Raw genomic sequence first — 14,273 nt, 5'->3', positions numbered from 1 at the left:
GGAGGGAGGGAGGAAGGGAGAGAGGGAAAGAGGGAGGGAGGGAGGGATCACCTGCAGTCCCTCTCATATTGTGGTCCACACTGGCCTAGCCTTACTGTCTGAAATCCCACAACCAGTGATATACTAACTTTGGTTTGCCTGTATTATAGCTTGTGGTCATCTTATTCTTTGTAGGTACCACCCTCAAAATGAAAGACTGGAATTCCAGCTTCAAACCTTGATCAGCAGAACTGTCCATCCAAATTCTGCCTTCATGTACTTTTGCTGTTATCTTTCCTACATGCGTGACCATATCTTTCCTGGATGGCTTGCATGGAGGGAGATGCAGCCTATCCGTTTCTTTACAAAAAGCACTGGGAGTCATTTTAATAAATGTTTTTGGATATGATACTGTGAAATTAGACATGTCAACAGAATCTCATGAAAAAAGAGCCTAAATGCCCAGCACTTCCCTGACGCCCTCAGACCACCCAACCTGGGAACCATAACTATATACTACCAGCCTCCAACCCCACACTGAGCCTTGAGGGTCCCTCCCCAGCCTGGCAGATAGACCCTCATCCTCAGCTCACCCAGCCGGGACTCCACTGGGTTGATGACATGAGGGAGGCTGTGTGCGGCCAAGTAGTAGCTGGAAGAAGCTGGGTCAAAGCGTGGGTTTACCCCCAACACTGCATAGTAAAGAATCTGTAAAGCAAAGAAGGAGGACATTATTTTGTGTATTGATTCATGCTCCACTTTGTCCCAAAAAGGATTTGAAGTGCCTTAAAAAGATACAGTTAGACAGGACAAAATATAAAGAAACAAAATCAGAGCTGAGAGAAAATAGGTGTAGGAAAAAAAAATAACAAAGCCAAGAGTAAAGTTAATACACTAAATATATGCTTTGAAATCACATTTTTTACCAGGCTTTCTAAGAGCCTAAACAAAGAGGGAAACAAGAATAGCATAATTCAGTGTCCACAAGATCAATTCAAGTCAGTTACTCAGAAGTACTCCCACTAGCAAGACCTGATAAAAACGTCTCCCACATTTTCCCTAAAAGGACACTGTGTGATACATTCTTCACACATAGGAAGCTACATTCTTTCCATCTTTACTTCTACTACATTAACATATTTCAGGAAGTTTTATTTTTAAAATAAATTCCTTAAGGATGGCACGACTGGGTGAATACAGTTCAACAGGGGGTCATAAGGAAGGTCGTTTTTTAACAAACCTTGACAAAAGCCCCTGAGCTGGACACCGTGGAGGAAAAGCAGACACTAGAGTCATATCAACGCACAGGCAATTCCCAGCAGATCAGCAAGCTCTAAGAGCTGGAAGAACAGACTCCACTTGAAAACAATAAGTACGCATGGACTCTGGAAAGGACGGTGCGGCCTGGGAAGGGACTCCTCAGCTTGCTCCCAGTCTCACCTGAGAGTCCACAGAGAAGTTGCCCGCAGCACTGAGGGCACTCAGGAAGGGCTGCACATAGCGCCGGACGGCCCCTTCGATGTCCCAGTGGACGTCGTGGGACTTGGGGTCCGGGTTGAGTAAACTGAAGGTGATCTCATAGCCTAGAGAAACAGGAGTCAGAGAAGCCTGGCTGAGCTGAACTTGTCTCGCCTCTGGAATGGGGCTAATGGCCATCATGGAACCCAAGGGAGGATAAAACTGGGATGAGGAGCACTGAGGGCTTTAACTAAAAAGGTGAAACCACAGAAGAAAGGAGTAAAGAGTCTGCACGCAGATTCCCCTCCTGCCCCATCGCCTCCACATCATTCATTTCCCTGTCCCTTCTCACGGCAAAGCCCTGTCACCCTACCCAAGCTGGACTTGAGAGGCCGCCTCTTATCAGAGCTCCACTTGTCCTCCGGAAGGTGGTCAGCCAGGGCCGCAGCGAGCACGGCCTCGGTCAAAGACATGGCCTGCGCTACTTGGATTACACGGCGGCCGACGATGTTAAAGGCCTCCCGGTGTGTGATCCCTCTCACGACTGCTGTCCTCTCAGGCCCGATGTAGCTCATCATGTCCTGTGAGAGACCAGCAAGAGACAGAATGCCCAGGGCTCAGGGAAGAAAACAGAAGAACGTGCTGGCTCCGGTCTCAGAGAATCTGACTTTTTGCCACTGACCAAGAGGCCTACCCCTCCCCTTAGATTCATAGTGAACCCCTATCTAAGCACCTCTGACCAATCGGTGTCATGAATGCTTTCATTCATTTCTGTTCCTTTTGCCTTCCCAGCAGACATAAGTCCCAGGCATTATCTAAAGCTTCATGGGCTGGAAACTAGGAGATGCTATGCTGAACAAGGACAGCAGAATAAACAAACACCTGGAAAGTTTGATATAAGTAGACAGCACATGGCGAAGAGGCAAGCCAGGAATGCTCACAGTAGCATTACTTCTAAGAGTCAAAAACCGGAGACAATTCAACTGCCCATCAGCAACAGGACGGATAAACTGTGATATGTCTCTATAATGAAACATCAGGTCATGATCCCAGGGTCCTGGGATCGAGCCCCACATCGGGTTCCCTGCTCTGCGGGAAGCCTGCTTCTCCCTCTCCCACTCCCCCTGCTTGTGTTCCCTCTCTCGCTGTTTCCCTGTCAAATAAATAAATAAAAAATCTTTAAAAAGAACATGTGCTGTATTAATATAAAGTTCAAAAGTTTGTAAAATTGAATATGTTATTAAGCTACAACACAGGTGATAAAACTTGAAAGAAAAGTAAGAAAATGACACACACAAAATATGGTCACCCTGGGCCAAGAGGGAGCGGGGTAGAACCATGGAGATGCACAGAGTTCAGCTATATTGCTAAACTGCAATATGCGAGCTGGGGTTGGGTACATGGATGTTCATTAAAATTTTCTTTCATCTTTTTATAAGAATTACATATTTCATCATAAACTGTAAAAGAAAATGGTACGTGGCATAGCTCCCACTGAGCCTCTTGCTCATCAAGTGAAAAGGTCAATGTGTCGGCCCATATTACCACCACAACCCATTCAAACCAGCTTTTTTTTTCATCCTGATTTTTTTTCCACTTTAAATGGTCATCAGAGCTTGAACTGAATATAACTCCTGGCTTTAGAAAGACCCAGAGTTGGGATGCCTGGGTGGCATAGTCATTAATTGTCTGCCTTCAGCTCAGGTCATGATCCCAGGGTCCTGGGATCGAGCTCTAGGTCAGGCTCCCTACTCAACGGGAAGCCTGCTTCTCCCTCTCCCACTCCCCCTGCTTGTGTTCCCTCTCTGTCAAATAAATAAAGAAGAATCTTTAAAAAAAAAAAAAGAAAGAAAGACCCAGAGTCAATGAACAAAAATCCCTATCTGCATTCTATTTTTTTTCCTATTTGCATTCTTTAAAAAAACTATTTGTTAAAGAGTTTTCTGTAACAAATGCAAGCAACAGGGAGCACTACTGCAAGAAAGAGGCAACCTAGGACAGGACGAGAAGCCGCAACCTCTGCTCACCCTACCTGGGGCAGAAGCGAGGAGTTTTCAGAGATCACATACACAGTCAGGGAGCCCTCTGCTTGCTTCTGTGGCTCAGCTAACACGGTTTCTGCCTCTGGGGACAAGAGCAGAAGGTGCACCAGGAGCAAAAACACCATTCCCTTTCCCTCTGGCCCCCACAGAGGGCCTCAGCCACGGCTCCACCTCCCGCTCACACCTGGCTGACACTGTGGCCAGGCTCGGCCCCTGGTGGCCCAGGCTGAAACACACGGTATCTCATTCCCAGCTTTCCCAGAGAGATTCTGAAGTTAAGACAAGGTATGGAAAATACACACTTAGAGATCGGAAGAGAAAAAGAGGGCTTCGTGTTAAACTAGCGTGATCACCCCTTCTGGTACCTTGCATACTGCCCAGTGACAGGGCCTCCTCCTCGCGCTCCAGAGCCCTCCGATAGGCCTTCTGGAAACGGCATTTGATCTTCATTTTGTCTGAGAGGAAAAGGAAGAAGCAAGATAAGAAGACTAAGTACAGACCTCTGTCCACCTTCCCAGCCCTCACACTGTCCGGTGTCTCAGGACAGCCAGAATATTGTTTGCAAAGAAAGACCAAGAAGCTGCAGTCAATTCTAATGATTTCTACATGGATGATATCAAATACACAACACCCCACCTCTCCCACCTAACTAGCTCTTGCCTCTGCCTGTGTACACCCTACCATCAACCTGAAGTACCCTCCCAAAGGGAAATCTATTACAATATTCATTCTATTAATAGGTGAAAGGAGAAAAACCATATGACCACTTCAATACGTGCCTCAAAATAATTAAATTCAATGAATGTTCTTGATAAAGATAAGATGCACACTTAATGACAAAACACTAAATGTAGTTCGGTTAAAATTAGTAATAACGGGCACCTGGGTGGCTCAGTCAGTTAAGCACCTGACTCTTGATTTCAGCTCAGGCAGGGTCGTGGGATCGAGCCCTGCATCAGGCTCCACACTTAGGGGGGAGTCAGCTTGTCCCTCTCCCTCTGCTCCTCCCCCTGCTCGTGCTCTCTCTCTCCCCCAGATAAATAAATAAATAAATAAAATCTTTTAAAAAATTAAAATAATAATAAATTGAGGATGCCTGCTATCTCCTCTGTTATTCAGCATTGTTCTTTCTGAAGTTCCTGACCAATGTAATAAGGGAAGAAAGAGACATGAAACATGAATATTTGAAAGCAAGAAACAAGACGGCCACTTTTTGAAATAGCATAATTATTTTCCAAGAAAATCAAAGAGAACCAACTGGAAAACTATTAGAACTAGTGACAATTCAGTACAATGACTAGATATACGCAAGAATTAGTAGCTTTCTGATAAGTGCCAACGATATCCAATTTGAAAAGCAAGTGTTTTTTAAAATCCCAATCACCATAATAATAAAGAACATAAAATACCCAGGAAGAAATGTATAAAACTATAAGAAAAACACCGAGGACTTCACTGAAGGACATAAAAGAAGATCTGAATGAAATGGGAAAAGTATACAAGGTTCTTAGATGGAAAGACTAAATATTCTAAGGATGTCAATTCTCCCCAAGTTAATCTATACCTGTAAGGCAATCCCAAAGGGATTTTTTCGCCCTCCTCCCCCGAAATTGAGAAGTTGAACCTAAAATTTATTGGGGGGGTGCCTGGGTGGCTCAGTTGTTAGGCGTCTGCTTTTGGCTCAGGTCATGATCCTGGGGTCCTGGGATCGAGCCCCACATCGGGCTCCCTGCTCTGCGGGAAGCCTGCTTCTCCCTCCCCCACTCCCCCTGCTTGTGTTCCCCCTCTCGCTGTGTCTCTCTCTGTCAAATAAGTAAAATCTTAAAAAAAAAAAAAAGAAATTAGGTGATATTAAGGAATTATTTGTAACTTGGTTAGGTGTGACATGGTAGTTATGTTTATTTTACTTATTTATTTATTTTAAAGATTTTATTTATTTATTTGACAGAGACACAGCAAGAGAGGGAACACAAGCAGGGCGAGTGGGAGAGGGAGAAGCAGGCTTCCCGCCGAGCAGGGAGCCCGATGCGGGGCTCGATCCCAGGACCCTGGGACCATGACCTGAGCCGAAGGCAGACGCTTAACGACTGAGCCACCCAGGCACCCCTGGTAGTTATGTTTAAAAAATCAGGGGCACCTCAGTGGCTCAGTCTGCCTTCGGCTCAGGTCATGAACCCAAAGTCCCAGGATCAAGTCTCACCATCAGGCTCCTTGCTCAGTGGGGAGTCTGCTTCTCCATCTGACCCTCCCTCCTCTCGTGCTCCCTCAAATAAATAAATAAAATCTATAAAAAAAAATCAAAATAAGGGGCACCTGGCTGGCTCAGTCGGTAAAGCATGCGACTCCTTTTTTTTTTTTTTTTTAAGATTTTACTTATTTATTTGTGAGTGGCAGAGAGAAAGAGAGAGAGCACAAGTGGGGCGAGTGGCAGGCAGAGGGAGAAGCAGACTCCCCACTGAGCAGGAAGCCCGATGTGGGGCTTGATCCCAGGACCCTGGCATCATGACCTGGGCTAAAGGCAGACGCTTAACCGACTGAGCCACCCATGGCCTTTTTATTTAAGATTTTATTTTAAGTAATCTCTACATCCAACCTGGTGTTCGAACCCATAACCCCAACATTAAGAGTCATACTCCACTGACTGAGCCACCCAGGTGCCCCCCCAATCTAACATACATTTAATTTTTTTATCTTCCAACTGTCCGTTCTCCTCTTTGTCGTCTATTTTGTTCACGGTATTGTCTATTTTGTTTGCTGTATCTCCAGCAACTACAACAGTATCTGACATATATATATATCAGCAAATATTTATTGTTGAATAAATGAACAAACCTATTACTATTCCTATTTAACAGATGAGAAAACCAAGATTTAGAGAGGTTAACAACCTCACCCAAATTCACACAAATAAGTAGCAGAACCAAGGCTTTAATCCAGCTCTCTTACAGCAAATGCCATACTCTTGGCCCCTCCACTATACTACCTCCACAACATGTCCATGTTATTGAATACTGTGTCACTAAATACGAAGAAATCCATGACAAATTGACAACAATCAAGTTGTGGACTAACATGTGAGGTATGATCCATTCTTGTTTTGAGAAACAAAACCTATTTACGTTTACATTAGGTTGAACTGTATGAAATAATTTTTTTTTTAATTTTTTTTTTAATGTAGGCTCCCTGTGCAGTGTGGAGTCCAACACGGGGCTTAACTCACAACCTTGAGATCAAGATCTGAGCTAAGGGGCGCCTGGGTGGCTCAGTTGGTTAAGCGACTGCCTTCGACTCAGGTCATGATCCCAGGGTCCTGGGATCGAGTCCCACATCGGGCTCCCTGCTCCGCGGGAAGCCTGCTTCTCCCTCTGACCCTCTCCTCTCTCATGCTGTTTCTCTCTCACTCGCTCTCTAATAAATAAATAAATAAAATCTTTAAAAAAAAAAAAAGATCTGAGCTGAGATGGAGAATCAGACAGAAGCTTAACAACCTGAGCCACCCACGGGCCCCATGAAATGATTTTTTTTAAAAAAATGTGTGTGACCAAGGTTAAAAAGCTAGAAAGTAAATGGCATACAGGCACGTCACAGGCTGGACTTGGCCTACACATCCAGTCACTCGCAAACTTTCACTTCACACTCCAGAAAAGTAAAACTGCTCACAGATCCCCCAACATGCTGATTCACCCCTCCATGCTTCTAAACAGGAGGCAGTAGAGTTTGTCAGTTAAAAGCCAGAACACTGGAATCAGTCAGGCCTGGATTTAAATCCCAGTTCCACCTCTTACTAGCTAGCTGTGTGATCCTGAGCAAATTAAAATCTCTTGTCTGTTTTTTCATTTATAAAATGGAGATAATAATGTTAGAGAGGATTAAATGAGGCAACACATGTAAAGTGCTTCACCTAGTTTCTAGCATATAATGAACAACTAATATTAGCGATTATTATTACTGACTCATGCTGTTCCCTTCCTCCCTTCCCCCATTTAACCTGAATTCCTTCACATCCTTTAAAAATCCGGCTTAAAAATGACATCCTCAAAACCTTCTCTGCCTTTCTTTCCTCCCAGTTAAAGGCTCTTTCTTTAGCGCAATCTCAGTTTCTTATATATTTCCACTGTGATTTCTTTTTTTTTTTTAAGATTTTATTTATTTGACAGAGAGACATAGTGAGAGAGGGAACATGGGAGTGGGAGAGGGAGAAGCAGGCTTCCCGCGGAGCGGGGAGCCTGATGCAGGGCTCGATCCCAGGACCCTTGGACCATGACCTGAGCCGAAGGCAGACGCCCAACGACTGAGCCACCCAGGCGCCCCTTCACTGTGATTTCTTTATCTAAGTGTCTTTCTCCCCTACTGGGCTACAAATTTCTTTAAACCATTATCAATTCCTCATTCACCCCAAGATTCCTGGTACTGAAAAGTACCTAACACTTAGTAAAGTATCCCACTTCCTCTCCTATGCCCTAATGAGCATTAATTGCTTCTCATCAGGTAGCATAATTGTTTTATGAATAAAACTGTCGCCTTAACGGTGAACACTGAATTTAAAGTTGTTTTTCTTCTAACCATCCACACTGTTCATTCAGAGAGGGCTTTTAATATAAATTTTTAACTACCTTTAAGGGACACTCATGCTCCTCCTACCTAACCTATCTCTGGACTGAGCTCAGACCAGAAAGGCAGCCCTGACTCCCCAGGGACTCACATTTCAGAGGGATATCTCTCTCATGTACAACGGTGAAGGGCAGCTTCTCCTGGTCGTCCAATGGCACTGAATCTCGGGTAAACACGACGGTGATGGGTACCGTGAGCCGCAGCTAGGGTAAGGAGCATCAGGGCCATCAGCTGAGTCTCCACCTTGCCAGCGGGCTGTCCTCTGGCCTTCTCCCACCGAGGACTCACCTGCAGGGCATTCAGCCCACTGATCTGGGAGTAAGGCAAGGGGGCCCGGTAGGTCTCCGTGGTCTTCCACCAGAGCGGTAACCCCAACAGGATAGCCACCGCAGCGAAGAAGAGAGCGGCCCGCTTGCCTCGGACCACCTCTGGGGGTACGGAGGTACCGACTTGAGGCGCTGGAAGTGGGCTTAGGTGCCCGCCCTACACCTGACGCGGAGGAGCCCCAGCAACCGGCACTCAGAGGCTCTCCGCCCGCGTTCATAGGAATCCCTGTGCGAGGGGCCCGCGCCCAAATCTGAAGGGATCTTGTCTGAAACGACCCCCCGACCCCCAGTCCGCGGGACCTCTAGCACACCACAATCCCCAAAGCCCGCATTCCTCCCTCTCAATACACAAGCCGCGGGCCCCGCCCGAATGCCACCGCACCTAGGTCTGTAGCCGCTGCCCCGGGAGCCGCCATGCTTGCTTCCGGTTGCTCTAGGCGCCGAAGGGCGGAGCTGCGCGAGGAGGGGGCGGGACCACGAAAGGGGTTGCAGCCAATCGCAAGCCGCACTCCAAGCGCGCGGGGAGGAAAAAGAGGTGGGGGGGCGGGGTCCGCAAGGAGCCAGTTTGAAAGGAGTTTGCCTTGCACCCTGGCGGTCGAGGAGGTGCACGGGTTTCTGCGCTGCTGGAAGACTCTTCGTTAGTCTCCCGCTTCCTCGTAGAACACACTGCTAGTCCCAGGGATAAAGAGCGCAAGCTCTGCAGGCGTTAAATACTAGTTGGGCGACCACAGGCAGCTCTAAGTCTCAGTTTTCTCATCTGGAAAATGGAGATATTTACCAAAATGAGCTCATTCAGGGGCACCTGGCTTGCCCAATCGGTAGACCGCGGGAGGCTTGATCTAGGGATCGTAAATTCGAGCCCCACGTTGGCTGTGGAAATTACTTGAAAAAATAAAATAGGGGCACCTGGGTGGCTCAATCGGTTAAGCATCTGCCTTTGGTTCAGGTCATGATCCCGGAGTCCCAGGATGGAGCCCCACATCTGGCTCCCTGTTCAGCGGGGAGTCGGCTTCTCCCTCTCCCTCTGCTCCTCCCCCCTGCTTGTGCGTGCTCTCGCGTTCTCTCTCTCTCTCTCATTCGCTCGCTCACTCTTTCTCTCAAATAAATAAATAAATAATCTTTAAAATAAGGTCATTCATGTAAAGATCCTGGCACGGAAAGCACCCAAATATCACCTATCGATGGCATCACTGTTTATCCATTATCATAGAGCTCCTGTTCTGGGCACCCTCTCCTCAAGCCTCAAATATGGAGGTGGCAAGCTAAAAGTACCTTTTTAGCATATTTGGCTCACCAGTATTTTTTTTAATTCATTTGAATTCATTTCCAACTTGTAAAAGTCTGAATACTTAAAATTTTTGAAAATTCATGAGCACAGACTCGATCCTGATCACTTAGGTTTAAATCCTGACTTCATCACTTCACCTGAGTGATCTTGAGAATTAACCTCTCTGTGCCTGTTTCCTCATATTAAAATAGGGATAATAATAGTATCTACTTTATACAGCGTTGTAGTAAATGAGTTAGTAAATGTAGTGATTAGAATAGGGCCTGGCCTGCCAGGAACACATAGTAACTGCTATAGAGGTGCCTGGGTGGCTCAGCCAGTTCAGCATCTGACTCTTGGTTTCAGCTCAGGGTATGATCTCAGGGTTGTGGGATGGAGCCCTGCATCACGCTCCACGCTCAATGGGGAGTCAGCTTGAGATTCTCTCTCTCCCTCTGCCCCTTACCCTGCTCAAGCACTCTCTCCCTCTCAAATAAATAAATCTTTTTTTTAAAAAAAGGAAGTACTATGTAAGTGTTATCTATTTTTGTTAATATAAGGGCAGGTCACCCTGGGCTTACATTCCCATATTGCAATAATTAGCTGGGTGGAGCACTTTACACAGAGCATGGCCTCCCCAGTTCACACATAACACACCTAGCAGGTTCTCTCATCTTTTCATCCCCTCAGACAGACCCAGATGTTTGATGTACCCCCACACCCCAGCCAAGTGGTCAAAGTTTGGCACGAAACCTCACCAGGCCTATCCTTGCCCAGACCCTCAAATAGGCCTTCTTTGTGCCCTCATCTACCCCCAAACGGAAATGGGCAATAGCCCCTGACAACCTCCTAGATACCCTGATCCATCTGGCAGTCTTGAGCCTTGGGGCTTTTCCATGTTGGGCAGGAGGCCAGGTGCTGTTCCTGCAGTGCCCACCCCACACACCCAGCAGAAGGTGTCACGCCCCGGCAGGGTTCAACACAGTGGAGAAGTGGGAAGACTCCTATCCCCTTACCCCAGTTTTGGGCTCTGCGCAAAAGCTGCCTTCAGGAATTTCACAAGTCTCGCCTTACTCCATCCTTCAGCTGCAGCCTAGCGCCTCTGAGGTGGCAGTCCCTGAAGGACCTGCAGCCCTCCATACTGCCCATACTCCAGCCTTGGACCTCACCAGCAAGAGCCTGAGCTGGGAATGGTGATTGGGTGTGCCCCTCCCCCATAAACTTAAAGCTCAGTAAATCTCAAAACCTACCCCCACTCCCTCCACAGAGGGCCCAGAGACAGTGGAAATCAGAAACTGAGGTGGGAATTTGTTATGTAAAACAGACAGACAAAGTAGCATGTTTTGCTACCATTTATTTGCTATGTGGTATGTACCCAAGGCATGAGTCATTTCTGGTGTCCTACTCTCTGATCCCAGGAGACAGGGCAGGCAAGGAAAGCTACCACATCATGGGGAAATTGTGGGGGCTGGCGGAGGCAGGGGGAAACCCAGGCATCCTGCTCTGACTTCTAGCAACTTCTCTTGCCCTCAGTCACAAGGGGCACCCCATCCTCCCATCCAATGGTCCCAGGTGCAGCAATGGGAGAGGGGAGGGGAGGACAAGAAAAAGAAGATGACTCAGTGCTGGCTGGAGGCATCTCTGCTCTGCATGGCTATTTGGCCCTGGCCATAACTATAGGCGAAATAGGGTGCAGGTGGCCAGGCCAAGGGCTGCAGTGTGGAATGCGCACTCAGTAGGCATGGTTGGCAATGTAGAGGGACTGTGCTGCTGCTCCACCATCTTCCCCGCTGCCTTCATACTTGCCCTGGGCTGCAAGCCCATTCACCTGCAAGAGGGTGGGGGGTAGGAGGGAGGTGGAGTAAGCGGGCTGACACCGCCCACAGGTGCCAAACCCTGCCCAGGCTATAGTCTCTGGGGGCTGCCCCCTGCCTAGCTATGCCCCTCTCCCACAACCACCACCTCTAGCTCCCAACCTCGGCCCGCTTGATGAACTCCTCAGTGGCAGCCCCAGCATTGTCTTGTTGCCCTCTCCAGGCATTGAGGGCAGAGGCCTGCAGGGCACGCCCATAGGAGAAGGTAAGGGCCCAGGGCCGAGGAAGGGGGCAGCGGTTGATAGCATTGAGGTTGAGCGATGCCTCCTCTTCACTCTGACCCCCAGACAGGAAAGTCACTCCTAGGGTAGAGAAGAGAAGACAAACTGATTGATCAACTCCCTAATTTTACAGGGTATGGGCCCCATGAAGGCCACAAGAACCTGAGAATGGGTCTTAGGGACAGGAGCAAGTTAGGAAGCAGGGTAGTACCTGGGACAGCTGGGGGCACAGTGCGACGCAGGGCAGTGACGGTTGCCATGGCGATCTCCTCTGGGCTATATTTAATGGGACAGGCATGGCCAGGGGTCACCATGTTGGGCTTGAGCAGGGTCCCCTCCAGGTACACGTGATGGTCACTCAGGGCCTTGTACACAGCAGCCAAGACCTGGAGATCAGAGGAGGTTTACTAAGGTTCTGGGCCCCTGCTCAGTGCTCCCTTTTTAGGGGAAGGTGGGCATGACTGAGAGTCAGTAGAGGCTCAAACTCACAGGTGTGTTCTGGGGCAGAGTAAAGAGTGCTTGGGGAAAGTGCCTGCATCTGAGCCAGGGACTATGGGGAATAGGCTCCCCACTCAGGCCGCCCTTGCTGTAGGTGTCTGTGCCTAGGTGTGGACTCACCTTCTCCGTAACATACTGACAACGTTTGAGGTCATGGTCTCCATCTGGCAGGATTTCAGGTTCCACAATAGGCACGATGCCATTCTGCAGGTAAGAGCAGAGTAGCTTGGGAGGGGCAGTAGGTAGGAGGGGAGGAAGCCCTTGTAACCCTCTCCCCACTAGGCACAGGGCACCCATCGGACCCCCTCACACAAACATACACACACCTGCTGGCAGATGCTGGCATAGCGGGCCAGCACGTTGGCATTCTCCAGAATGGCAAGTGCTGAGGGTGTGCGCTCACTGATTTTCAGCACGCAACGCCACTTGGCAAAGTTGGCGCCATCCTTCTTGTATTGGGCACAGCGTTCCGAGAGCCCATCCAGCCCTGCAGGCATAATGCCAGCCTCATCACTCCGCCCCTCTTGGCCAGCATCAACCATCCAACAACCCTGTGGTCCTCACCCACCCACCCTGTACCTTGAGTAGTGGTTTCTCCATCAGTCCCTGCTAGAGGCACTACACCCTTGTCGACCTGTAGGGGAAACACAGGCAGAGGGCTGAACCCAGGCAGGATTCCCCCTTGTCACCACACACACACACACACACACACACACACACACACACACACACACACATCTATTTCCATGTTCGGGCCCCATCGAGGGCCAGTGGCTGCACCACACACACACACACACACACACACACACACACACACACATCTATTTCCATGTTCGGGCCCCATCGAGGGCCAGTGGCTGCACCTTGATGCCCACGACAATGCCTTTATCCTGAATTGTACGAACGAAGGGAACACCATTATCGTCTTTCTGGTAGAGTGTCTCATGGAAGAAGATGACTCCTCCGATGCACTTCTTTACACGGTCATCAGCACTGAACAGGACCTGGCGGTACAACCGGCGGTTTTCCTCTGTGTTCTCCACACCAATTTGGCTCAGCCGCTTGGCCATGCTGCCTGGGGGCAAACAAAAGAGGGGTAGCAAGCTCACCCCCAGGACTCTCTGACTACCTCTACCCCACCTAGCCACAGGCCCCCCCCACCTACCTACAGACTCATCCGCAGCCAGAATGCCTTTGCCTGGGGCCACAATCCGGAGGGCAATGTCAGACAACTCTTTTTTCTGCTCAGCAGAAAGGGCTGGGTACGAGTGGGGCATGGTGACAGCTCTGTGGAATAGAGACAAGATATAAAAGCTGGACCTGACCTACCACCTCTCCTGCTTCTTCTCCTGGCCATATGGGCCAAATGGCCTACCCCCACCTCCCAACAAGCATGGAGCTAGGAACAAGGCAGTAGTCCTTGGCATGGGTCCTGGGCAACACAGTAGCACCAATCCCTCTGACAGCTAGCAGGCTTAGGGCCCCAGTTCCCACATCTCCTTTTGTCCTTGGTGGGCACCCTTCCAGCCCTGGGGAAAGATGCAGGGTGGGGGTGGGGAGGTGAACAGCCCTGAAGCTACAGGTCTTCTTGTGAAACTACTGCCCAAACAGAGATCCAGTCCTTTCACTGAATTTGGCCCCTTCAGGTAGGGCATAAGCCCTGGCCTTTCCAAATTCCATGTTATCCTCTTCAGCAGGGCCCCTAGGGAAAGCGTACTTCCTTCCAAGGCTTCAGAATAAGGCAAAAGTACCTATCACCCTTCTTCCCTCAGCTTCTGGAGGAAAAGTGGGGGACAAGTGGGGACCAGGAGTGGCACAAATAACTGCCACAGGCTTCTGTAACCTCTTCTTTCCCATACCCCAACCCCGACGGCCTTTGCAGCCAGATGGGAGCGGAGGAAGGAGCAGGGAGACCTGTGGGGAGGTGACAGAGAGACAGGCTAACTAGCGGGGGGGGGGGGGGGGGGGGGGGGGGGGGGGGGGGGGGACACAAAAAG

The 14,273-nt window shown here is 49.0% G+C and overlaps 2 protein-coding genes across 4 annotated transcripts in view; both read right to left on the bottom strand.

Annotated features, from left to right (window-relative positions):
• The window catches only part of PIGS (phosphatidylinositol glycan anchor biosynthesis class S), a 13,070-nt gene extending 4,226 nt beyond the window's left edge, over nt 1–8,844 (bottom strand). For both annotated transcript variants that reach the window (XM_021704084.1, XM_021704085.1), the window contains exons 1-8: nt 8,799–8,844; nt 8,379–8,518; nt 8,182–8,293; nt 3,845–3,934; nt 3,470–3,561; nt 1,811–2,018; nt 1,420–1,562; nt 573–687 (exon numbers count right to left, since the gene is read on the bottom strand). In XM_021704084.1, the coding sequence (XP_021559759.1) occupies nt 573–687; nt 1,420–1,562; nt 1,811–2,018; nt 3,470–3,561; nt 3,845–3,934; nt 8,182–8,293; nt 8,379–8,518; nt 8,799–8,832 (934 nt within the window). In that variant the 5' untranslated portion in view covers nt 8,833–8,844. The remainder of the gene's footprint in view (nt 1–572; nt 688–1,419; nt 1,563–1,810; nt 2,019–3,469; nt 3,562–3,844; nt 3,935–8,181; nt 8,294–8,378; nt 8,519–8,798) is intronic.
• A 2,173-nt stretch (nt 8,845–11,017) lies between these two features.
• The window catches only part of ALDOC (aldolase, fructose-bisphosphate C), a 3,886-nt gene continuing 630 nt past the window's right edge, over nt 11,018–14,273 (bottom strand). The window contains exons 2-9 of one of the 2 annotated variants that reach the window (XM_044921849.1): nt 13,442–13,563; nt 13,140–13,351; nt 12,856–12,910; nt 12,603–12,763; nt 12,397–12,480; nt 11,990–12,164; nt 11,660–11,859; nt 11,018–11,511 (exon numbers count right to left, since the gene is read on the bottom strand). In XM_044921849.1, the coding sequence (XP_044777784.1) occupies nt 11,416–11,511; nt 11,660–11,859; nt 11,990–12,164; nt 12,397–12,480; nt 12,603–12,763; nt 12,856–12,910; nt 13,140–13,351; nt 13,442–13,553 (1,095 nt within the window). In that variant the 5' untranslated portion in view covers nt 13,554–13,563 and the 3' untranslated portion in view covers nt 11,018–11,415. The remainder of the gene's footprint in view (nt 11,512–11,659; nt 11,860–11,989; nt 12,165–12,396; nt 12,481–12,602; nt 12,764–12,855; nt 12,911–13,139; nt 13,352–13,441; nt 13,564–14,273) is intronic. The other variant, XM_044921850.1, reaches the window with a different exon arrangement.

Source organism: Neomonachus schauinslandi, chromosome 15 (assembly GCF_002201575.2).
Source record: "Neomonachus schauinslandi chromosome 15, ASM220157v2, whole genome shotgun sequence".
NCBI lineage: Eukaryota > Metazoa > Chordata > Mammalia > Carnivora > Phocidae > Neomonachus > Neomonachus schauinslandi.
The sequence above is the reverse complement of the archived record's forward strand: the minus strand, read 5'-3'. Positions and strand labels throughout refer to the sequence as shown.